This window comes from Saccostrea cucullata, unplaced genomic scaffold, assembly GCF_032062105.1.
Source record: "Saccostrea cucullata isolate Sc308-1 unplaced genomic scaffold, CSIRO_AGI_Scuc_v1 ctg2003, whole genome shotgun sequence".
Taxonomy (NCBI): domain Eukaryota; kingdom Metazoa; phylum Mollusca; class Bivalvia; order Ostreida; family Ostreidae; genus Saccostrea; species Saccostrea cuccullata.
In genome coordinates, this window is record NW_026940248.1 from 18,455 (window position 1) to 44,406 (window position 25,952).

Sequence of the window (25,952 nt, forward strand, 5' to 3'; positions counted from 1 at the left end):
ATAAACACAAAATTCGGAACGATCTAGAGAGCTGAAATGTTTCCCTCTTTACTTGTTAATATTCTTTATTATACAAATACTGTATACAGGGAAATTTTCGCCCCCGTTTTATTTTCACCCCTTTCACCCTAGCCTCCTTTGGGCGAATTTAAAAAGGGGCGAATTAAAAGTAAAAATTATACCTTTTTAAGCAAAAGGGGTACTGGGCGAAATTAAAATGGGGCAAAATTGTTTGCAAGTTTGAAAGGGCGAAAATAAAACGGGGCGAAAATAACCTCGATACAGTACCCAGGTAATAATAAAAATGTGTAAAAATTATATCTCGAAAAAGCATCATAAAAAACAGCACACCAATATTGACAATTAATATACAGTTATCCATGAAAAGTTTGCAAATCCAACACAGGCCGAAAAAATACACAAAAACAATAACAGAGCTTCTCTAGATCTCCATGTTTACAAACACAATTGTATGGTGAAATTTTATTAAGAAAGTATGATAACAATAATACGTGTAACATTAATTTATTAACAGAAAAGAAATGATTACACATATCAGAGTAACAATAAAGTCAAAGTTATCATTGGGAAATTTCTTTTTACAATTACCAAATAAAAGTTTAAAGTCATTTTTAAGGGGGCCGACTATAGTTTTTTTGCGGGAAAACTACAATAGCGAAATTCTTTATTTTTATATCATATATTACTTACACATGTATTGATATATATACACAGTTTCAGCAAAATCTACCGTCTGGTTATTTTAGGGAGACCATCTCAAAATTCAGGTACTTTTACTATAGGATTATATAGGAAAGTGTCATTTTTTGGCACATCGAAGCAAATTTAAAAATTACTACAATAGACTTTTCGTTCAAATCGTAGTATGTAGTGAGGAATACTACATTCTACATTATATGTACTTAATATCAAATTCTACCGTCTGGTTTTCAAAAGGGGGCATCTCAAAACCTAAAATTTTAGCAAAAATTCCCAATGCGATAAGATATTATTGCATATTTTATTAGAATTTATTAAGATTTAATTCAATATTGGGAAATATATTACTTAGATTATTTTTTTTTATCATTTGCATGTAAAATAAAAACAAAAAACTACATAATATCATGAGGGGGGCGTCTCAAAATTGGACTTGAGCCATTTTCAAACAGATTTTAGCATTTGACGTTAACATTGCAGTATACATGACGTCACAATGCATTTAGAATGTCAATACAGACAGAATGGTTTTTAGTGCATTGAAGAATAAACCTATCTTTATTATATGTTACATCTGGTCACTGCTAGGGGTAGTTGCAGGATATATGTATATCGAAATGAATGTACACCAACATTTTCATCAAGCTGGATAAAGCAATTAAAAAATCACATATTTTTACATGTTTTATTTTACTGATAAATTTTAGTGGTAATTTTGTAACAAAAAATCTGTAATCACATTTTGTTGATTGAATTCTGCCTGTTCTGTTCTTTAAAAATCGAAATACATGAACATAGGTGTCGGAACTGGGTAGGACTAAGCCCCCCCCCCCTCCTTTTTTCGTTTGCAAAAATAGACATTATATAGGCATGGAAATTTATGATTTACTTTCTTTTGTTGGTTTAGCCCCCACTTTCGATTAGCGGCCCCCTTCTTCAATTTGCTTCTGACGCCCATGAATGAAGTATACCTGTACTGATGCAGCTCTGTTTTCAGTTGTTATTTTTTTTTATGGGGTGGATATCCATGGGGCAAATTTCTTGGGGCTGTAGGATGGATAATCCCATCTATACAAAAATAAGCATAGCATTGTCACTATTTTCAAAATGGTTTTTAATTTTATAACTCTGAAATAAAAGCAATTAACATCAGATAAAATGAATTCTTATTATCCTGAATTTTATGTTTACTCATTTGATTGATTTTTATTTTCAAGAGTTTAAACATGGGATAAAAATGTCAATTCGATCAGTAATAATTTAATTTTACTTGTATCAAGCAATTTCATTGGCTGAATCATTCTGGGGAACATATAATATTTTGGATAACATAACTTGCCTACGTCACAATGAGTTACGTCAAAAACGTATTACTGCGCTTGACGTTATTTTTAAAATAATACCCAATTTGAAGCCCTTTTCCGGAGGAAATATTGCCTCATTGTCTACACTGAAATTAAATTATAAGAAATGAAGCTTATTTCAACTTATGTTATCCGATATAACAAAACTTGGGGCAGTTTACGCTTTCTTATAAACCGCTTCGCGGTTTATAAAGCGTAAACTGCCCCAAGTTATGTTATATCGGATAACATAAGTTGAAATAAGCTTCATTCCTTAAGTAATTACAAGAATTTAATATGTGTTTTAGGCATGTAGATTGTATATATGCAATGTATTCTTTTCATTATTATGCACTTTTAGCCTGGTGTATGAAAAATGAAATTTCTTTTACCCCCAGGCCTAAGACATGATGATAGACTGAGAACAAATTTTGATAACTGACTAGATACAATAAAACTGGTTTAGTACGAGCACAGATATTGCAAATTCATGGATATAGCGAAGTTATCTTGGATCCCCAGGCAGCTATATAAATTTAACCAATTCCTTTATACATATAAACTGTATAATGAATTATGGATATAGCGAAGTAATTTCATAGGTCCCGGCGACTTCGTTATAACCGAGTTTCACTACAGTCATTAGAAACATTGAAATTTCATGATTAATACATAGGCGTTGGAACTGGGGGCTTACATTTCATAGGCATTGAAAATTGGGGGGTACCTTTTTTTGGTGGTTTTGTCCCACCACTTTTAATTACCCCCCGCCCCTACTTTCAATTTGCTTCCGACACGCCTATGTAATATAATCAAAATTGTAAAATTCAATTACCATTAACTGTCATTTCTACTTCCTTAGACAAAGCTTTGTCCAGGGACCTATATACTATCTATAGTATATAGGTCCCTGCTTTGTCTAAGGAAGTACAGGCAACTCTCTGTAACGTATCACTGACTTCGTCAGTTCTTTTCTTGAATAGACCGGAGCTAACAAATGGCAGGTTCAATGCTGTGATAAAGTTGTTAGCCTGTGTGGGCCCTATACCAGAGTGATGGATTGCTAAAAAAAGTAGATTATTACAAGCATATATGCACAGGTCTTGTACAATCACTAGATTTAGCTATAGCTTAAATTACCTATGTAGCTTTATTTACATGTACTACCCAAAATAACTTTATTAAGTTACCTTTACAGTAAATCATACTTTTTCTTGCATTTACATTTTTCTAAGAATACGCACAAAATTGCACTCTGCAGTGATAGAATATTCAACATTTAACTCATTTGAAAACAATTTGTGAAAAAAAAATCACCCTAGAATATGTTTATTTTTCTGCGCAATTACCGTCAACGTAAAAAAAATTGAGTCTATAAATTGCATAACTTGACCTACCTGTTGCCAGTTTGGAATTGACATCGAAAACAGGTGGTCCCCTATGCTTGTTAGGCACACGATGAACTTTCCCCATAGCGGCCCGCACATACCGGTAACAACTGTGGCATCTCAGAACTAAGTGGCCAGTTATCCCAGCGGGAAGTACACCAATAGCTTGTTTGAATTTTAGTTCCAGGTCACAGTAATTACACTTCATATTTTCAAAAAGACATTGCAAATCAACAACAAAACGCGTATGAGTAACAGATCTGAGTTTACCGGAAAAAAATGTGTCATTAACAAAATCAAATGAAGATGAAGCTGGAAACATGGAGTAAGAGTGATCTAAAGATGGGATTGTTGTGTTTTCAGCAACTGGTGGACAAGCAGATGAACATCCGTGTGGCAAAGAACTGGAACCGGACGGTGCGTTTGTCGGCAAGTCTGCATTACATGACTGAACAGCGTTTTTCCTACACATTCGTGCTTTAAAAATATTTTCTTGCTTACATTGTCGATTCCTTGCCTTCACCTCTTTAGCAAATAGTCCTCTGTATCTCATGGTCAGATCTTATAGTTCATATCGGTTATTTGACAGATGGTTTGACAGATGGTACGTTGTCGTCTGACGCAAGACGTAAACAGCGCCAGAAATTTAAAGGAATGTCGTAAAAATCGAAAATTGTAAGGAAAAAAATATAATAGTTTATAAGCATTGGACATTGTTTACTTTAAACCAATTTTTTGTATTGTATGCGTAATTTTTTTTTAATTAGCTAATTACGCATACTGGCAATCTCTTGGAAATCTACAACAAACGAAAACCATAATGCGCGCGACGATGCGCAAAGAGCGATAACTCGAACTATAGTCGGCCCCCTTAAGTCACCGGGGGTTTAAAAATGTTTCAAAGAAATGTTTTCATACTGAATGTTATTTCTCAAAATACATGAATTTCCGACCTTGACCTTTTAAACTTTTTAGGTCTTTTAAGACCAAGAGATTAATCTTATTCGTTTCTTTTCTCCTTATAAGAACTTTTTTGGCTCATTTTTATTTCAATTTCTTATTTATTTGATCTATTTTTTGTTCATTTTAATTTCAGTTATTTGTGTTTTCATATTTAAACATTTTTTTGGAATTAAAAAAAATAAAAAAAATACTTTATTTGAATTATAATCTTCCATATTAAATACCAAAATTGTGAATCTCAAATTCTAGATTAAAAAAATATAGAATAGGATGTCTTTGACTGAGCACAGCTCAACAATGTTTAAGGAAATCTTAGCTTCTATATTACTCCGTTGTTGTATTCATTAACGTGACAAAGATTTCACTGCGAAACAGGAAAATCATTCTTTGATTTGTCGAAGGTAGTAGCAAATAAAACAATAAGAGAGAAGAAGGCACAATTTCAAAAGAGACATACGGTAGGTAAAATAACTCATTTTTTGTAGGGTTTTGAGTTAATATTTAAGTATTTTGATAAAAGAAGAAAAGCAAGTCTAGATAAATCTAATGAAATGTAAGAAATCAATTTAAAACTTTTCTCTATCTTCGTTCATCCTGCTTGATATTACAAAATACTGGAATATAAAGTTGTCATGATAAAAATATAGGATATCCCTTGATTTGTAGAAGGATATGCATTTTATCCAAAGAATTGTGTGTTTTTTGTCCACGAGCTTTGATGATGGGCTAAAAAAAATCTTTTTATCCCATATTTAACACTTCACAACCAATGTACTACACTGTTTTCATATGGGCCTCCAATTTGTTTTACTTCATCACGCTAACGCAAAAACGATTTTGACGTTATAATTGCACTTAACTTTTGGAAATCAAAAATCTATCCAGTGAATCATGTTCACGGGATAAAGAGGTAAACATGGGATAAAAAACTATAAACAATACAGTTTGTCTTACTTTACGTCCCTTTCGGGAATTTTTTATTCATATAAAGAAGCCACCTCTGCAAGTTTACAAGGTACAGATTTTTACTTTAACGTGCCATTGAGCACCGAGGGATCGTTTTCGTGCCAACACCTTCTGTGAGACGGGACCTCAGTTTACAAGGTATAATCCGAAGGACCACTCTGTATCTCTAACAGTGGGATCTGCGACCTATGAAGATTGAATCTTGAGTCCGCTAGTGATGTCTACATGTAGGAAAGAAGAACTTAATTTTCACTACATTCAAAGTATAAATCATTAAAAGAAATTTCTGATAACATTGTTATTTATCAGTATCTTTTCTCCAATTAATTGAAATTGATTAATTAACTACAGCGAAGCTTCCGAAATCCGGGCGCTTCAGTATCTGAACAATGTTTCATGGGAACGCAATTGTTTAATGTTGTTTTGTCTTATTTAACTGGTATTTCAGGTGTCCGAACACTTAACATATCCAGCCAAATTGACTAGGAACCAAAGCCTCCGGAGAAATGAGGCTCAACTGTAAAACAGTAGAACACGTTTACTACGAACACAGATATAGCGAATTCACGGATATAACGAAGTCGTTCTGGGTCCCCGGCAAAATCTTAACAAATCTTTGTAAAATTTTACGGTTATAACGAACTCTGATATAACGAATTTACGGATATAGCGAACTGATTTTGAGTCCTTTTGAGATTAAATTTAATGAATTTTACATCTTTTTTAAAGAACTTTCAAAGATTTCAAAATTTGAATAATTGAACTGACTTTATTTTCTCTCAACATTTGTATATAAAATTCAATTCATAATAAAACTTTAGTTATCGAATGTATGTTTTCTAATATTTGCTTCCCTAACATATTTGATAGTAACACTAGAAGGAAAACATGCATATTGCGAACTCGATTTATATGGTTATACAAATTCCTTATACGCATATAACGGATTACGGATATAGCGAATTAAATTCACAGGTCCCCAGGACTTCGCTATAACCGTGTTTTACTGTAGTATCATACTATTTAATAATAAGGAGGTTGGGAGACATAAACACCACATGCAGGTGGTAAATAAATGTTACTACATACAATGTAAAAAAAGAAAATTGACCTTTTAAAAGCTGAAGTCATCTTTTTTATTCATACAGTTGAGTTCAGTTCTGTTTGCCATTATAATCACTACAACACCGAAATATAAAAATAAAGGTTTAGTTACAAGGAAGTATTAAGAAACCCGCAAGCAAGATTTTTAATAACAGGAAAAGATCACTGGGAAACTGGAAAACAGAACTTATTCATTCTTATAAATATCCATCATGAAGTAAATTTTTAAATTTCGTTTTTACGTAACAAATTGATCATGCACAAATAAAACAAATGAGAATTGAATATCCCGTAACGTGGATTAGTGTCCAATACTGTTAATTCCATAATGGATCCGCTTCCTGGATCCCAAGTTTTCATTGGCTGTTTAAAAATAGAATTGATCAAAGTCAGTACACATTGCAAAAAAAGGAAGTTGTGATGTTGATATACACGAAAAAATAACCATTATTTGGATTATTCTGTATATTGTTTTATGAATTAATGTCTTTCATAATTTTTTAAACATTTTTTTAAGTTCAGGTAAGTATTGTAAACAAGCTGATCAGATCATTTACTTAAATTAAGTGTGGGAGAGAAACACACCTGTACAATTACAAAGATCCTAAGGATTTGTAAATGTCTTCCCTAACACATTATTGTAGTTTAATGATTTCCTGAATGTTTATTCTGTAGATCATTGCATAAAAAATACACAAACGATGAAAGCAGGGAGGTTCTGAAGTTTAGTTTAAAACCGTCAAAATCAACGTAACATAGATCATTTGTGAACACAGTGCGTTAACTAAATCAACATGGATCGATTTTCATTTTTTTTAAATGCGAGACCTACGTTAATTTGAATAATTACCTGAATTATTGTCAATGTCTATGCTTGTAAGTTGCTATCCTGGCTTTTAGACTTTGAGGCTACAGGAATTAAAAATGACATATGCACGATACCTTCATTATGAAAGTAAATTACGTTTTAAGTCGAGAGAGAAAATAAAAATGCTCTGCCGTTGTTTGAGACCCTGTAAACAGGAAATTACAAAAGTAATTAATTGCTGAATTATAATTTCAGATTGTGAGTTGTCTTCTAGAAACAAAATGGCTTCTGGACCAGACCCTGGCGGTCGTTCTAGGTTTGCTAAACTCGGGATGGCAATTAACGAAGAATTGACCCAGGCCTGTAGAGATGTCTTAGAAATAGAGGTACCTCCTGGTCTTGTCTACAGCAAAGTGAAAGCATCATCGATTTATAAGAAAATACGCCCTGAACAAGAACTTCATCTTATAGGCGCCAAAATTGATGGTTATCAAGAAATTGATATAACATTGTTATATACACTGATAAGAAATATATGTATAAAGATTCCTCTTCCAACAAACGGTTGGGGTGGAAACACGATGCCGTCAGTAGGAGAAGTAACGATCGGCGATGACATTGAGAGGATACGATTGATAAGAAACAGCATGTTTGGACACATTAGCTCGGCTTCTACCTCACAGACAGAGTTTGATGACACGTGGTCAATCATAACTGATATCTGCCAAAGACTGCAAACGTACACAAAAAAAGACTACATGTCTGGACTGAATAATATTCAAAGTCAGGCTTTAGAAGAGGAGTACGAAACAACAGTCATAGAAAAACTCAGGGAAGATTATAAGAATAACCAGTCTTTAATGGTGAAGCTATCTTCTGTGGAAAAGGATTTGCAAGAATTGAAAAGAAAATCCGAAGACAAAGGTGACTATAATAAATAATGTCATTAAAATATTTACTACATACGATATGAGGCGGAGACTATTGTTTCACGCTTACATGACTAATACATTTCTCTATATTAGTAATGTGGAATATGTTTCCTTAAGATTCTTGCAATTTGAAAAATGTTGGCTAAGCAAGAAAATCTCCATGATACCTACGAGATGTCGGAAATATTGTGCAAACTATAATGATCGAATAATTGCAAAAATGTCTGTCTTGTTATCGGGGATAGAGCCTAAATATTTTTTTGAAATTCCATCTATGAAAATTCTCGATGTACACGGACTACAAAACGTAAGGCCTGCATATATATTATGGAAACTGAGACGCACCTTGAAGCCTTTTTTTTTAGGAAACCATGTTGTAATCATAGAGGAAGATTTTCTCCGCATATTTTCATAAACCGGTTGTAAAACTTAGTCTACCACTAGATATAGAGTCAAACTTTCCACGTTGTAGGTCTTTCACTTCATATAATCTTGTTTTAACATGTGCAACATTCACTCTAGATAAACCTTATACTAGTAGTTGCATTTATCAAAAGTCGTGGATGTTAGCTTATCCCTGACAGCCATTTCTCTTGTTGTATATTTTTAAGTTAACTAGAGTTAAAAAAAGATCAAATTTATCATGTTTGTAAGTTAACTATTTTTTTCCAAAGTGAATTCAAATTTTAAGTATAATAGGTCGAGTAACTGCATTTATGTCTATGTAAAACAATAGGCCGATTAACTGCATTTCTTTCTATGTAAAACACTTAAATTACCGTACGATATCTAAAAAAACTTATCTGCAATCCAATTTCATATTATTTTGTTTGCATTAGATAATAACCCCATACTCCATTTTTTTATATTATATGGCCTGAGAATCCTTTCCATCCATAGTTTTTATTTGTACTTCACCATAAACCACAACTTAAAGACAGTACATACATTCGTTTCTTTTTCTGAATACTTTAAATTACATACTTTCTTGTAGTAAATATATGTTGCATTCACTAAAAACAATGCAACAGTATTTTTCAATTCTTAATTCAGATTCAGATGAATTTAAGAGCACAATCTTAGTGGACAGTTACACAGTTTTACCAAAAAATACAATTTGATTTAACAATTTCTTATTTTCTGTTTTTATACTTATTATCTTAAAAAAATATCTTTTTTCAGAAAACACTCTGGTAAAAGAGATTCTGGACAATTGGCGAGAAGACGATGTTGCCTTCATTCCTACAAGAGCAAGTGAAGCGGTTCAAGAAAAGTTTGAAAGTCTTAACCTCATCACAGTGGTAGGAAATTCTGGATCCGGGAAATCTGCAATAATTCAACATATTGCACTAATTCTTAAAGAGAAGGGATGGAATGTCATACCGGTGGATAAGGTGGAAGAAATAAAAAATATCTGTTCAACCGGAGTCTCAGAAAATCGTATATTATTTGTATTAAATGATCCTTTAGGTAAGGAGTCGTTAGATGAAATTTTGTATCACTCGTGGAAACGTTTAGAGAAAACGCTGGAGATTTGCTTGAAAAAGAATAAACTATTGATATCATGTAGAAGGTGCGTCTTTAATGACAAGAGAATCAAGGGTAACTTATTAGATGACTCATCTGTAGTAGAAATTGACAACGAAAAAAATGGACTGACGATTGACGAGAAAAGAGCGATTTTAAATCAGTATTCACAGAATCTTCATTTATCCGAGGAGGTTGTTACTGAAATAATCAAAACAGAAGCTTACTTCCCATTGCTTTGTAAGCTTTATTCAAGGGAGGCGAACTACAAAGAAAAGGGTGTTGATTTCTTTAAAAATCCGTACAAATTTATTAAAAATGAAGTAGAAATTTGGAAGAAAACTGACAAGAAAAGATTTTGCTCACTTATCTTGATAGTGGCTTTTAAAAACAATTTGAAAATCGATGCTATTGTAAAAAATGATATTTGTTTGATGAAATTTAAAGAAATTTTAGGTATGTGTGAGTTACAAGAAAACATACATGTATCAGTCATTCGTAGTACTCTACATGAACTGAAAGGATCTTATGTCAAACGTGTCGGAAATGCTTTCCAATTCCTTCACGACTTTATTATGGAGATAACGACTCTGGTGTTTGGTGTTGATTGTCCACAAGAGACAATACAGTACGCAGACAGTGGTTTTCTGAGACGTCGGGTGATGATAGAAGACGATACAGAAAAGGAAGATCGCGATCCCTTCACTGTTTACCTTCCTGAAGAATACATTGATGATCTTGTGGACAGGTTTATCATTGACATGCAAACAGAACACCTTGTAGATGTTCTACTCAATCCATGTTTAAGGAAAGAGTGCGTCATCAACTCTTTTAAGGAAAAAGTGGATTCGCGCGAAAAGCTTCTTGTAAAAATTAAATGTGAATTAGATAGATCGGAATTTCAAAAATTAATTGAAAGATCTTTTTTCACAAGACTTGATTTCCTTTATTCATTCAAAAGTGAAATATGTCCTTTAGTCGGATTTATTGTATTTTGTCATACTGACATTTCTTTATTTTTCATGAAAAGTATACCTGAAACAAAGTTGAAAGAACATCCTATATTTTCTGCTATATGTGCGAATGGTGATTTAAACCTATTAAATTCTCTCAGTGAAGAATATGAAAAATCAGGAATGATGGAAATATGGGATGACCTTTTACCAATTCATGTTGCTTCGATTTTTCATAATTTTTCAACACTTGAAGAGTTAGTAAGACTTGGTGCTGACGTTAACAAGTTAACAAAAGATGGATGGTGGAGTCCGTTATTACTCGCTGCTGCAAATGATGAAGATCATATCAAAGAAGCCGGAATCGAAACAAAAACTGGAGAGAGACGTAAGAACACAATTATTTGCTTATTGAACAACGGTGATGAAATCAATTCATATGATACTGAGAACAGAGACAGTCCTCTTTCTATGGCTTGTTATAGGGGACGTGATAGCACGGTACAACTGTTACTGAACAACGGTGCCGACATCAATTTATGTGAGAAGAATGGAGCCAGTCCTCTTCATGTAGCTTGTCATGATGGACATGATAGCACGGTACAACTGTTACTGAACAACGGTGCCGACATCAATTTATGTGAGAAGAATGGAGCCAGTCCTCTTTATATAGCTTGTCAAAATGGACATGATATCACGGTACAACTGTTACTGAACAACGGTGCCGACATCAATTTATGTGATAATGATGGAGACAGTCCTCTTTATATAGCTTGTCAAAATGGACATGATAGCACGGTACAACTGTTACTGAACAACGGTGCCAACATCAATTTATGTAACAAGAATGGGATCAGTCCTCTTTATATAGCTTGTCAAAATGGACGTGATAGCACGGTACAACTGTTACTGAACAACGGTGCCGACATCAATTTATGTGAGAAGAATGGAGCCATTCCTCTTCATGTAGCTTGTCATGATGGACATGATAGCACTGTACAACTGTTACTGAACAACGGTGCCGACATCAATTTATGTGAGAAGAATGGAGCCAGTCCTCTTCACGTAGCTTGTCATGATGGACATGATAGCACGGTACAACTGTTACTGAACAACGGTGCCGACATCAATTTATTTAACAAGAATGGGATCAGTCCTCTTTATATAGCTTGTCATAATGGACATGAGAGCACGGTACAACTGTCACTGAACAACGGTGCCGACATCAATTTATGTGATAATGATGGAGACAGTCCTCTTTGGATAGCTTGTCAAAATGGACATGATAGCACGGTACAACTGTTACTGAACAACGGTGCCGACATCAATTTATGTAACAAGAATGGGAACAGTCCTCTTTGGATAGCTTGTCAAAATGGACATGATAGCACGGTACAACTGTTACTGAACAACGGTGCCGACATCAATTTATGTGACAAGAATGGGAACAGTCCTCTTTGGATAGCTTGTCAAAATGGACATGATAGCACGGTACAACTGTTACTGAACAACGGTGCCGACATCAATTTATGTAACAAGAATGGAGTTAGTCCTCTTTATATAGCTTGTGAAACTGGACATGATAGCACGGTACAACTGTCACTGAACAACGGTGCCGACATCAATTTATGTGATAATGATGGAGACAGTCCTCTTTGGATAGCTTGTCATAATGGACATGATAGCACGGTACAACTGTTACTGAACAACGGTGCCGACATCAATTTATGTAACAAGAATGGAGCCAGTCCTCTTTCTATAGCTTGTCAAAATAGACACGATAGCACGGCACAACTGTTACTGAACAACGGTGCTGACATCAATTTCCGTAACAAGAATGGAGCCAGTCCTCTTTCTATAGCTTGTCAAAATGGACATGATAGCACGGTACAATTGTTACTGAACAACGGTGCTGACATTAATTTATGTGATAAAGATGTAAACAGTCCTCTTTGGATAGCTTGCGAAAACTCACATTGCAGCACAATCGAACTTCTATCAAATTCAGGTGCTGATGTCAATCTATGCAATAAAGGTCACTGCAGTCCGTTGTACCTAGCATGTCTCCACGGTGATGACAGAATGGTTAAACTTTTATTGAACAAAGGTGCCGATATTAATTTATGTGACAACGAGAGAAACAGTCCACTCTACATAGCCTGTGAAAACGGACATTACAGCACGGTCGAATTATTGTTATTAAGAAATGATACTTGCATTAATTTATGCAATAAAGACAATAAGAGTCCACTGTACATAGCAAATTTATATGGTCATGACAGTATCGCTGAACTTTTACTACAGTATGGTGCTGAGTTTTTATTCTGAAGATGGATTCAGTGGTTTCCCAATACCAAGTGCGTTCACATTATTTTTGAGATATGGAGCTTAAAAAAAATTAGCTTTGATTAGAGCTTGCAAAAATGAGTGGGATACTATAATATAGATTTTAAATAATTTGTATTATCAATTACAGGTATCAATATTTATTTTCATTTATATGTCGACTTGCTATTTCCTAGTGAATCTGAAATCGAAGACACCACAGAATCTGTTACTTCTGTTTCATGTTCGAATGTTCGGAGAATTATATTATATTTTTAGATTGCATTGTTAGCAAAAATAACCTTTCATGAATGGGTTAAACAGACCAAGTGATAGACTGTTTTGTACTTAATTTGGCAAAGGAACGTTGCCTCTATCCATCGGAAAAAACATGGCGAATATGACCGATCAAAAGGGTATGTTTTCTCATTTTGGGCACCTGAGTCTACTCCTGGAGTGCTTCGGATTCGTGTTTTATGTATGGTTTACAGATATTTATTGCTTTTAAAAATTTGTGTGGATTGATCTTTGTTTCTTTTAATTTTAGTGATTACTGCCGTACTGTTAATCACCAAAGATTCTGTGACAACAAATTTTTTTTTTAGATGGATATTCGTATGTAAAAGCGAGATAGATGTATTGTACTTTAAAATAATTTTTTCTAAAGTTCGTTTTATTGTTCATTTTTAATAATAATTCTTTTATATGCAAGAATATTTTTTTTGTAAGAAAACACAAAAAAGTTCTTTTGAATAAAAAGTATACGTATTTGCAGTAATTTATTAAGCTTACTTATTTTTTAATGTCATATGGCTTTCTTTATTTTATTGTACTACTGCTATTTAAAGGTCTAAGTTATCAATAAAATTCAGTCTAATAAAACGTCTTGTTTCAAGAGAGCAAAGTCATGCGGCTACATAAAACTTTTAAACCAGGAAGGGAGCAGTCTGTTATTTGATATAAAGCTAAAACATTGCACTGTGTTTCTGTAATATTCAAATTTATTCTGTGAGACGGGTAATGATTCTTTATTTGCGTGTAATTAAGGGTTTCATTTATCTTAACCCTATACAGGCGACACATGAGTTCGAACTGTTATGTTTACAACATACAGTTATATTCTGTTGATTAATCAAAATTCGTTTGGACCAATTTTTTTTATTGTATAAACTTTAAGATTTTAAGATTTTAAGATTTTATGTTCGGGGGGGGATGAATATCAAATATTGCTTAATATGTACAAATCTTCGCGGCAAGTGTTTTTGTCAAGTCCGTCTTCTATTTATATTTACTTTTCAGTAAGATTTTCACAACTATGCATGCTCTTTTGTCTCACCGATAAAACATATATATGCATCTAGATACTTTTATTATGAGATATCTTTATTGTTGCCTTATATGTTTCTCCCGATCATGACAAAAAGCACAAAGCAGATGTGACCGGTCGGCAGCGTTATCTCCATATAATTCATGATATGACGCATATCTTTCACAGTTATAAAGAAAAAAAAAACAAGTTGTTCACTATAACTGCTGATCTGTAGCTTTCCGAAAAATTATTTTGACAGACCGGAGAGCTACAGTGCCATCATTGTTAAAACTGCATGTTTATTGCGTACAAAAAGTTACGCTTAGTTTTAGAGTAATTCTTCTAAATTTTAACTTCAATTGCAAAGAAGATAGATTCAAAAATATTCTTGACTCCTCTGTGAAGAGCTCTCGTAGTTGACATCTGCGCGAAGTGTGTTGGACAGATTTATCTTGCAAACCAAAATACAAGTATAAACAGACGAAATTTTCGATGATCTAGATTTCAGGGTCAGGAAGGATATTAACAACAATTATAGGAAATATTTTGTTATGAAAACAGTGAAAGAATATGTTACAAACACACGGTTAGTAATATTTTTAGGTGACAGTTAAAAAACATGGAGAAATAAAACGAGAAACGGAGCGCATATTTGTGCGCAATAAATATGCCCATACACTTTTTCAATACCGGGTTGGTACTGTACATATTTCTACGGTCTTTCAATATATTTTTTCGGAGAGCTAACGAACGGTAGCAACATACTGTATGTCACACCTTGCTGATCTAAAAGAAATAAGGACAAATGATAGGCATTTTTTCTGACCAGCGAGCTACAGATCTGCAGCTACAGTTTCTGCAATGTATTTCTTTATTTACACTTTTGATTAAAGTGGAATATAAACAATATAATATACATTTTCAAATATCTTTTAAAATTTAATATATGGAATATTTTGAATTAATAATAATGACTTTCAAATCTTATCGTTGAGACATTGTGCTCTTAATTTGATAAAAATATTGTAAAACAAAAATATTTGCTGGATGATAATGCGATTCTCTTGCTCTCTCTCTCTCCTAGATTATTTTATTTTATTCTATTTATCTAAGGAAGTTGAAGTACAATGGGTTGTTCATAATTATACCATCCGGATAATAACCGACATTGTTCAACTATTACAATCGTTAAGCGCGACACCTATCGGAAAAAGTATTAATGGCCTCTTAAACTTCGTCTACAACTTAGAAAACAGACACAAGTCGTTAGAAATGACAGACGACGAAAGAATACACAAATTTAAAGCTGGTTAACAAAAGATGCATTTCAATTATTGATTATCATTTAATTTTTAAAGCATGTTTCTTTCACGAAACACAAGAATCCCCCAGTGTTTACTTGCTATCTGTTTGGTCCATCGTGGCGCTCTTTGCTACATCCTGAAGTCGGTGTGTGATGAAGCAGGGAAACTTTTTTTCCCATCAGAACGTCAGTTTTTGATTAAGCCTTACTTATCTAAATGCTTTAATTCTTTATTTGAACGAGATACGGGATACGAACTTTCATTTTGACACAGTAAGCTTTATACATTGTAATCACATGGTAATCTTCGTATTAAAATATCTTCAGGCGAAGTGATAGGTGTGAGTGGTGATTACATATAAGCCTCCCAGTGGAGAACTTTTTAAAAGAATCCTGGATATAAGTAATAAAAACTGAAAAAAAATGTGGGCCTAGAAATTATCAAAAACTATATTTATGAAAAGTATCAATGTAACGGCTGGTGTCTGTGCACTCTGTGATTTGTTTTTGGTTTCCTCAAAACACGTCTGCGTTAGTTTTTATCAGCCAATGAGCGAGGCCCTTTACCTTACTGGTCACCTGTCTGTATATTGAGGATCAGGCAGACAAACCAGTCTAAAGTGAAATCGCCATTTTCCCCTGTCATTTGCGGCCATTATGTCTAATCACGTGACCTGATCTGGAGTCGGCTCATTACCGATATTTGTAACTAATGTAAATAATTTGTCAAGCGGTGCAGAATCGTGACTTAAAAATAAACAAATGGTCCTTATTGAATACAAATCGCAGCTAGGATAAGGCTGCCCGTAAAATATAAAACTGTTCAAACTGTAGTAACTTCTCTGAACTACCTAGATATGACGTCATAATAGAATATGACGTCAAGTCACTACATACTTGAGCTGACATGACGGGGAAAGTGTCATAATTATTACACGGCATGTAGATTTACTATGGGGATATGTGTTTATTTTAAGAGTAAGGGTCGTTTTTATGCTCGTGTGTGCTGTTATAATGTTTAACATTTGATATTTAAATGTCTCCATTCCTTTTGCTTGTCCGATATGCATATATTCAAGCAATAGTAAAAGATTATGTTTGAGACGCTCCCCTTACACTTCCGTAGACAGAGTTAGAATTAATGAATCGCGTTTATACTGGACTGGCACAAGTGAAAGACAAGGATAAATTGAAGATATTCTGCGTGAATCTAAAAGAGAAGTATGTCATCTAACTGAATTTTGCTGGGGGATCTTATGTAGTTTATCCGTTTTTGTATAAATCGCGATAAAGAGTGGAAAATACCCCTTCTTACGTTGGTAATTTTAATTTATCGTAATATATTTTCTTAAGAAGTAAAAATGAAACCTGCCCCCAGCACTTTTTATGAAGCAGGGATCACGATGAAATGATCTATGTAACAAACTTTGCACAATATTTTCGTTTTGCACTTGTGCCGAGGTGATTTTTATGCAACATATAAGGATTTCAAAAATGTCCGTATAGTGATCAACACAGTCATCTGACATCAAAGAAATGCTTTATTATATTACCTGATTAAACTATTATTTCAAGTTGACTGTAATTTCAAACAAGGATCAAATATTAATGTAAAATTAAGCTCAAAATAAAATGTATATTTTTAAGACATTTTAAGCCTTCGGACAGCCTTATCATAACTGCGATACTAACTGAGTACGTCTGACAGTTACTTGTCTGTTTTTTATACAACAATCCACATACATGTATTTTAAAAAAATATATATGTACAGAAGTTAATTTTACAAATCAAGTTCGGATGAAATAATATTTGATTGATTTTCTTCATCGCATGAAATATTCATTCTTTACACAAGAAAATTTTTCTTTGCTTTGATGTGGCATAAAGCTTTTACCTTAAGATACAATATACAAATATTTTATTAAATTCCTGGGATTCAATGAATTTTGCTTGAATTCATCCACAAAAGTAATGTAGAATTAAAAAAAAAACTTAAAAGTGAGGTCACTTATGTCCAACGCCAAACTTTCTTGTATATTTTGTAGTGAAATAAATAATATAGACACAAATAAACTGGCATATTTGTATAAATAAATTCCTTTAAAAAGATGAACATCTTTTCAAAGGTCACTCCCCTATAAAGGTCACTTTTAATGCATCCTGTAGGTGACTGCTTAATACAGGTTTGACTGTAATTATGGAAAGCAATGGTGCCTCTCTCATTTTATTATAGACCAGTGATTAGCTTTACGATACATGTAATAAAACAGACAGAAAAGAAAATATGAAATCGGAAGAGGATATGTTAATGATAAATCTCTATCAGGTGAACTCATACAAATATTATCTGACATTTAATTTTTTTTTTAAATATATATTCATTTTCATTCTTAATACTCTCTGTTTAAATTTTACATAACAAACATTTGACAATATGACTATTACATTTTATTGAAGACTAGTTATTAACTTTATAATACATGTAATAAATTATTAAGGAAATCCAGTGGTAAACTCTCTGTATTCTCGTTTCTGTAGCTGTTTGGATGGTGATATAGGGTTCTTGTCTGAGAGACTGTTGGTATGATATGTCTCTGCATAGTAAATGTCTTAGACATGCAGAATAAGAAAAGATAGTCTCTTATTGGTAGAGTTATATGCTGTCCCTGATCATAGTGAACTGGAGTCTGTTGATCATCTAGAGATGTTTGTACTCGCATTGTGTCAACATGCCTGTACCACAAAATCTCTAGCATGTGTAACACGATAAATGTTGGTACAAATAATGAAGTCCTGTGTATCTGTAGAGCAGACTGTTGTTCTGGTATCAATTCATTGATATAATGGATTCTATTGTAAAGTATGATATCCCCTGCTACAGCGTGTCTCATCTTTGTAGACAAGGACTGTCCACATACAGCCTCAGTATACATCTCTGTATCTACATTATACCCAAACATCATCACATAAGGCTTTGCTAACTTGACCTTGATCATCTCTATAATAGATAAAGCTTCTATGTATCTAGGTGTCTTGTAACAATACATGGCTATTTGCAGCATGTCTGTAATACAACCAAACCTGGCTGCTAATATCAGCATGTGACAGGACATTTTGTCAGCTCTATAACTCAGTTTGTTGTCAGGTTTGTAAGTTTCCATGTGAAATATAAAAGCAGTGTACTGAAGGACCCTAGCGGTAATGTTCTGTAGCATAATGACTTGATACTGTGTCAGGAGTGGTGATCCTATCATCTGTTCTATTGTTTGTAGATATCTAATTCAGATATTCATGTCCAATTTGCCTAGTATTAAGTAATTATATAATATTTCTACAAACAGATTTCTATCAAACTCATTCTAGTATGATCATCCGTACAGATTGGGTTTCTGGGGTTATAAAGGACATCAATAATATAAGATCTAATGGAGGGAATATGTAGCAGGAATGCTAAACCCTTTTCATACAACTCTGACAGTCTTCAAAATAATTGATGTTGTTTGACGCCAGGAATCTTACTCAGAAACATGTTGTTGCTGGAATGAAAACGTTAGGACAGACCCCTCATACACCCATTTGAGGATGAGTTTAAAACAGACCCAGAGCCCCTTCCCCCTCCCAGAAACATGTAGACACCAGTGAGGAGTTGTATTTTGTTGAATTACCCATAAAATTACCATCTTCATGTGATAGGAACACGTAATTTATCATTACGACCTACTCAATTGATATTTTTTTCCGTCAAGATCAATTTAAGTAATCCGTAAGTTAGGAATTGTCAGAGATTCATTACATACATGAGGTTTTGTTCTGCTCGGGAGAAAGAAATTCTCCATTCATGATCTTCATGATTTCCTATTTTATATTGAATTAATACAAAGTGACATCCGTTTTTCACTATATCATTAACAACATGAGGCTGGGGCCATGATTGACATCTGTCTATCCATTGAGAGGCCGGGGTAGGCCAAACGTCACTGACAGAACAGTGGGCATTATCATATTCTAGTGTTCCAATTGTTCCACTGACACAGGGTTAATGTGGAGTGGTGCTTAAAAGTTGTGTTGAATCAGATAAAGAGATCTGTCTGTTTTTAGAACCATAATATATCTTATTCATTCGAACACACGTTCTCTGGATTATTCTGTTCATGCTTGATGACAGTAAATATAACAAAGTAAATCCTTGTGGACTATCAGAACAATCACATAGGATCAGTGTTAGTCTGTGTGTGTTGTAATACTGAGACTGAAATAATTCCCAGATCACAGAGTGATCATTTGGCCAGTACATATAGTCTACCTCAGATCCTTTCAAACTGAATCCTTCTCTGTAAATTCCACTATTAATGATACTTTTCTAAACACTTGTTGTTGCTTGATTTGTCCAAATCGTCCTGATTTTCATCACATATCTCCTCATGGCCATTAGTTGTGAGGTCCCCACTTGATAACAAAGTCCAACAAATACGGACTCTGATATGCTTTGCATGACTTTAGCACTGAGAACGATTAAAGTGGAATATATATTTTTGTATAATAATTTATGTTTCATATTTTGATAAACTCATAAATCATAATTATCATAAATTGATTAATTTTATCATTCATTTTTTTAAATCATAAATAGTTAAAAAATACTGTCTAGAATATACTGTAAACTGAATTAGTTATTTTTCAGCACTCTAAATTAGCTAAATGCTTTGTATATAAAGGTTTTTTTTTAAAAACGCTGAAATTTATAACCAAAAGTGTCTGGGATATCCGCCAAATATTATGTTTTACATTACAGTATATTATGTTTTAAAAAGTTAAATGTTCAAATTTTACTCTCAACAAATTACAATGATTAAACTGATTCAGATGAATTAGAAATTGTCTTTAGTGTTATAAATTCTTGTCATCAAAACAAATGTTTGTGAGCTTTTAATGTAGTTTTTTTTTTCAGTGGCGTATATTCGTTTCTGTTGATGTGTAGGCTAGAGCTAAGTCAAAGATTTAACCGGAGGTTCAAAATGTGGGTAGACAAGGAAGTTCCTCTCGATAGGTATTGGGGGGTCAAGCGTAGACATTTACAATTCTAATTTGACAAGTGAATATAATATTGTAGATGTATATCAGTTATATCATGATGTGTAAATCTGCTTAGGAAATATGGAAACTTCCTTACTGAATCAAATTCATTAAAAATGTCGAATTTTCCCAATAACTTACCCAATATAGCTCAAGTAATCAATTTCGTTTCCTGCATGTATTATGGACTCCTGTTGCTTTCGATGAAATTTCCTGATACAGATTTGAAATTAATAAAACTTGAACTTTGGCTTAAAATATTTCCGGCTATAGGATTAGTTTTGTCCTTAAATATAAGCAAAAGTGTAGGGTAATAGGATAGGTATAAAATTGTAGATTGCTAAGAATGGTTTTTATGTCCCACCATGAATATGGCCGTGGTATACAGTGTTTGTTATGTCCGTCTTCTGTCCTTTAGTCACACTTTGCAGTTCGCTCAATTCAAAGCTCAGATTAAAAGAAACTAAGATATTTTTTTTATCAAACTTCATATGCTGTTAGATTATGATAAGCGTCACTCACGTGACCTATTGCTATCTGTTTTTGTCCGTCGACATGCGTCACAACTTTATTTATTAGCCCAGGGATCAGGAGTTTTGGTTTAATGGTGGGGCCCTATCGATTATATAGTGAAAATGCATTAATTCCTTGAAAACGTCTTCTCTGCTTCTGGATATTAAATAAAATAACTAAGTACATACATGTAGTTATGATAAGCAAGAGAGTGCCTCTACCAAAATTGTGAATTTAATGGCCCCAGGGCAAGGGCTTTGGTGTTACGTTGAGGCTCTTTTGATTATATAGTGAAAATACATTGATTATTTGAAAGTCTTTTTTTCTGCTCCTGGGTATTAACAATGCGCATAGTTATGAAGACAAAGAGTGCCTCTTCCCAAACTTTGAATTTTATGGCATGAGGTTAAAATATGAAGCAAATTCAATCATTTGAAAGTTGTTGAAATTTTTCATGATGCTTAATAAGCTAAGTATAACGCCCATGATGGCCTCTTCCAAAATTGAATTTATGGCTCACCTGCAGCGTTATGGTCAAAGACTAATACCGGTATATAAAATACATAAATCTCTAAGATCTTCTTGCTCCAGCTATTTTTCAGATATTACTATATAATTGATGAATGAGAACTCTTTGTTTGAATTTCAACGTTACTCCATCCTGCATTTTATTATACACTGAAAATGAAATGGTTGTTTTATATTAATCAAACATTTTTAATCCCATGACCGTTCACGGTGGTGGGTTCATGTGTGGTAGGGGCACTACTGATTATTGCTGAATATTACTTATTAGCTGAAATGCAGTTGTTGTTTTCCGTGACTGCCTAGTCATAAAAAATGGGTAGCAACTGTTCCTTCACCAAGCAATAAAGATCTCTCACTGTTCAATGGCCCTTAGTGCCGAGTAAAGGTCAAAATTTGAAGCCCTTCACCGGTATATGGTGACGTCTCCATATGAGTGAAATATTCTTGAATGGGACGTTAAACAATATACAATCAATTAATCAATCAATCAACTTCCATGAGTTCTTTCAGTACTTTGATTTAAGTATAATGAACAGGTTGTTAAACACCATGTTTAACTCCCAAGAGTACTTTCAGTACTTTGATTTTAGCACACTTAATAGCTAGTTTTACACGTCTTCTCTAACTGGGAGGAAGAAATTGATTTTGAGCATGTGAATATTACATATAAGCGCTATTATTTGTACTAAAATAATGTGTTTGATTGCCCATATACAGGTAAGTAATAATATTGAAATTAAAACATCTACCTACTTTTAACGTTTTAAAAGGTTATTATTATGTATCTCTCTTAAGATTTTATTGTGAATTTCATAGCTTTGAATTCTTCAAATTTTGTAGTTGATGATTTTTTTCAAAGGTAAGTAACTTACTGACATTATAAGGAAGTCAGTGAGTTTGACTCTTCTTTTAACGTTTTATGGCTATATATAATGTATCTTTGATAAAGATGTGGCTTTGAATGATCAAACTTTGACACAGGTGATGCATAGTTTCAAAATATTTAAAGATAAACAGTCTGCAACAAATTTTAAAGGTCACAATTTCACAGAAAATTTAGGTCAACATTTACCTAAGTTTGACATTTTATGGCTATATTTAATGCATGAAGCTTAGGGTAAAAATGTTTCATTTAAAAAAGACAGCAAGTGATTTAAACATTGTCATCTCTGATGATTATACAGAGGTATTTTGCTAATGCTTCTGATTTTTATAGTTTCAATGGCTCACAATGATCTCTGATTTCTGTTGGTTTCTCCAATACATTGTATTTTTGATATTTTGGAAAATCTTCTGTTTATCAAACCTCTTTGTCATTTGCAAAATAGGGATGTAACACCCATAAACAAACAGTGATAGGAAAATGTGCACAAAATAATATCAGCTCACTAGAGTAATAAACTTATAGCTCAAAGTCAACAATTATAAATTAAACCAGGATGTAACAGTAAATGTTATCCTATACATATATTATATATTCCACAATTGTGTACCAACTTAGTGAGTTAAACTGCTAACCAGATTGTGCATGTAGACTATGGACGGGGTAGAATTATTGGACAGATTGCCAGGGAGTAATCAAACTATCAATCCAGCCTCCCCATCAAAAGGTAAAGATACCTCCCTGATGAAAGTTTAATGAGTTACTACACAGGTATAGGGGAGTTAATTAACAGTACCGTAGTTGTTCTAATAAACGCACCTGTGCTGTCCAGTAACTGAATAAATAGTGAATGCAATGCTTCTTAAAAGTCTCAAGTTGAAGTTCAACTGAATTTAAGTTGCAGTAAATTTAAGCCGTGTGACAGGTTTTGTACTTTGAGTCTGAGTCGAACTTGGAGCTGGTGCAAAGTTAATAATTCTTTTATTGGGATTGGTCAGCTATTACATTGAATCATCTGTATGTACCTTTGGGATTTTGAATAATTGTGCTGTGTTTCTCAAAAAATAGAAATCCTGTTATTTATTTCGGATGAGATGTATAACAAACCTCTCTTAAAATTGAAGATATTCTGAGGTCATGTGAACTGGTCTTGAAGTGTCAAAATACTAGACTGCTTACTCCTCCCTATTGTATTGGTTTTTTTAGGGTGACTATGGTAATATTTACTATTAATCAGGACTTTTGTAGTACCTTGGGAGTAAAGATGATGGGCTTCTCACAGTAGTTTTTTAATACTAAGATATAGATATTCAATTCTGCTTAGACAGAGACTCGTTCTCAAATGCATTCTTAGGGATTTTTTTTACGTGTTTGTTTTGCTGGAATTTCTATATTTTTTCCCTAGCACATTTGAAATTAATTGTTTTCTGTATGGATTTAACTGAAGAGAGTGTTAATTAAAATTTATTATTGAGATTCCGATCTGAAAATTTTAAAACACCGAGTTGTTTTGAAGTTCAGCAGTGATTGTGTTTTTGGGTACTTCTTATGGTTGAAATATTGTAAAAATTTGGAACAATTTTTTTTTAATTAATCATGTGTTAATTAATGTGCAGAAATTTTGTGGTTACAATGTATCATAAGTGATAATTGATATGGATATGCCATATAACAATAATGACATTAAGTTTTTGCTATAGATTTCAGAGATAAATTATTGGAAGAATTTAAAGATGTTATAATTCTATGGATGAATTCTAGTGATATTTCTGTAATCAGTGGATGTTTTAAAGTCACTGTGATAAATTGTTAGACAATTTCTTGAATTATTGAAAGTGATGTACTCAATTATGTTGATCATAGTGAAGATATATTCAGTCAGTACTGACTTGTCATTTTAAAATTTTTATCCCTCGCAGTTTTGAAATTCCATACTTGTGAAAGTGCACTATGAAATGATAGAAATAAAAAAGCTTTGAACGATTTAATAGAAACTTGGTACAAGATTAAACATGCAGGCCTTGCAATGTGGATTTATGCAGCTGTTCTTAATTATTATCAATTCACTGAATTCATAAGAAAGGGAAAGGATCTGTGTGACATACGCCCTCCAGTGTATTAAAATTTAAATCATATTTAAAGTGGAACTGAATACTTAAAGCCTATACATGCAGATTATTCCCAACAAATGTTGGTTTTATGAAGTGGAATTTGATACGCAAAAAAAGACATGCACAGATCTATATTGCAAATGTTGATTTTATTTAAAGGACCTCAGATTTTGTGTTTGTAGTAGAGTATGAGGAATTGGACATTTATAGAGAGACTTGGGGATTTAAAGAAAGGACATATTTCCTTTTAGCATTTGATATTCTGGAGACTGCAACCAAATTTGAAGACAAAGGTCACCCAGAATTCTTGTATATAGAGGACAGTTATTAGATTAGTAAATTATGATAAAGTAGAAATTTAAGTAAAATTAGAATTAAATTCAGCAAGATATAATGCTACAGTGAACACAGCTTTAAATGAAGTTGAAATTGAGTTGACTTGCAACTAATTTACTTGAAATTCACTTGAACGTGATGCAGACTTGTTAAATCTAGTTTTTACTTGAAATTATTTAGTTCAATTAAATTGATTCACACCATCAAATTATCTTAATACACATGTTTAGTTGAAATGCAGTTAAAAGAAAACACTGAGTTTGAGTTGAGTATGTACTTAAATTGTCAAAAAGTCTAACTCTCATGGATTGAGTTATGCATGAGCTTCTAATATGAGAAGATTTTATTGACTTATTGTGACTGGGAGAGCAGTCATATTTAAGATTGACTCTGTGAAAAGCATTTGATTTCAATGACTTATTGGGACTGGAATAAGAATTTAAGTCCAATGGTAATAAGAGAGCAGCCATGTTTAAGATTGACTCTATGAGAAAAGTTTGATTTTAAAGACTTATTGTGACTGATCAGAGTCAGTAGCCATGTTTAAGATAGACTCTATGCAGCTTGTTGGATTGGAAGAGAGGGATGGGTTGGTCCTTAGTTGGAAACCGGATGGATTTCTGATTGAAATGTCCAAAAAGAAGGTATCATATGATAAGATTGTAGAAGTAATATTTGTAAACACATCACAAAATCTGTTGTTATCTCTAAATACAGTGGAACTTCAGTTTCTTAAACATCTATCTCAAATACCATGGTTATGTCAAAGAGAATATGAAGTCCCAAACACTTAATATTCTATAAGGTTTTTACCGGGGATACTTCAAATCCTCAGATATCTCGGGAGGTTTTTTCTGAGTCTCATT

At 33.2% G+C, this 25,952-nt stretch overlaps 1 protein-coding gene across 1 annotated transcript; it reads left to right on the top strand.

Moving 5' to 3' along the window:
• Nucleotides 1–7,578: 7,578 nt before the first annotated feature.
• LOC134255029 (ankyrin-1-like) lies at nt 7,579–13,097 on the top strand. The gene is made up of 2 exons (XM_062737559.1): nt 7,579–8,216; nt 9,407–13,097. Exons 1-2 carry the CDS (start codon nt 7,625–7,627, stop codon nt 13,030–13,032), a joined length of 4,218 nt encoding a protein of 1,405 aa, XP_062593543.1. The 5' UTR covers nt 7,579–7,624; the 3' UTR covers nt 13,033–13,097.
• The last annotated feature ends 12,855 nt before the right edge of the window (nt 13,098–25,952 follow it).

Coding starts and splice junctions, on each gene's coding strand:
- LOC134255029 (XM_062737559.1), top strand. CDS start 7,625: ATGGCAATTAACGAAGAATTGACCCAGGCCTGTAGAGATGTCTTAGAA. Junction 8,217..9,406: donor AAGAAAATCCGAAGACAAAG/GTGACTATAATA, acceptor ATCTTTTTTCAG/AAAACACTCTGGTAAAAGAG.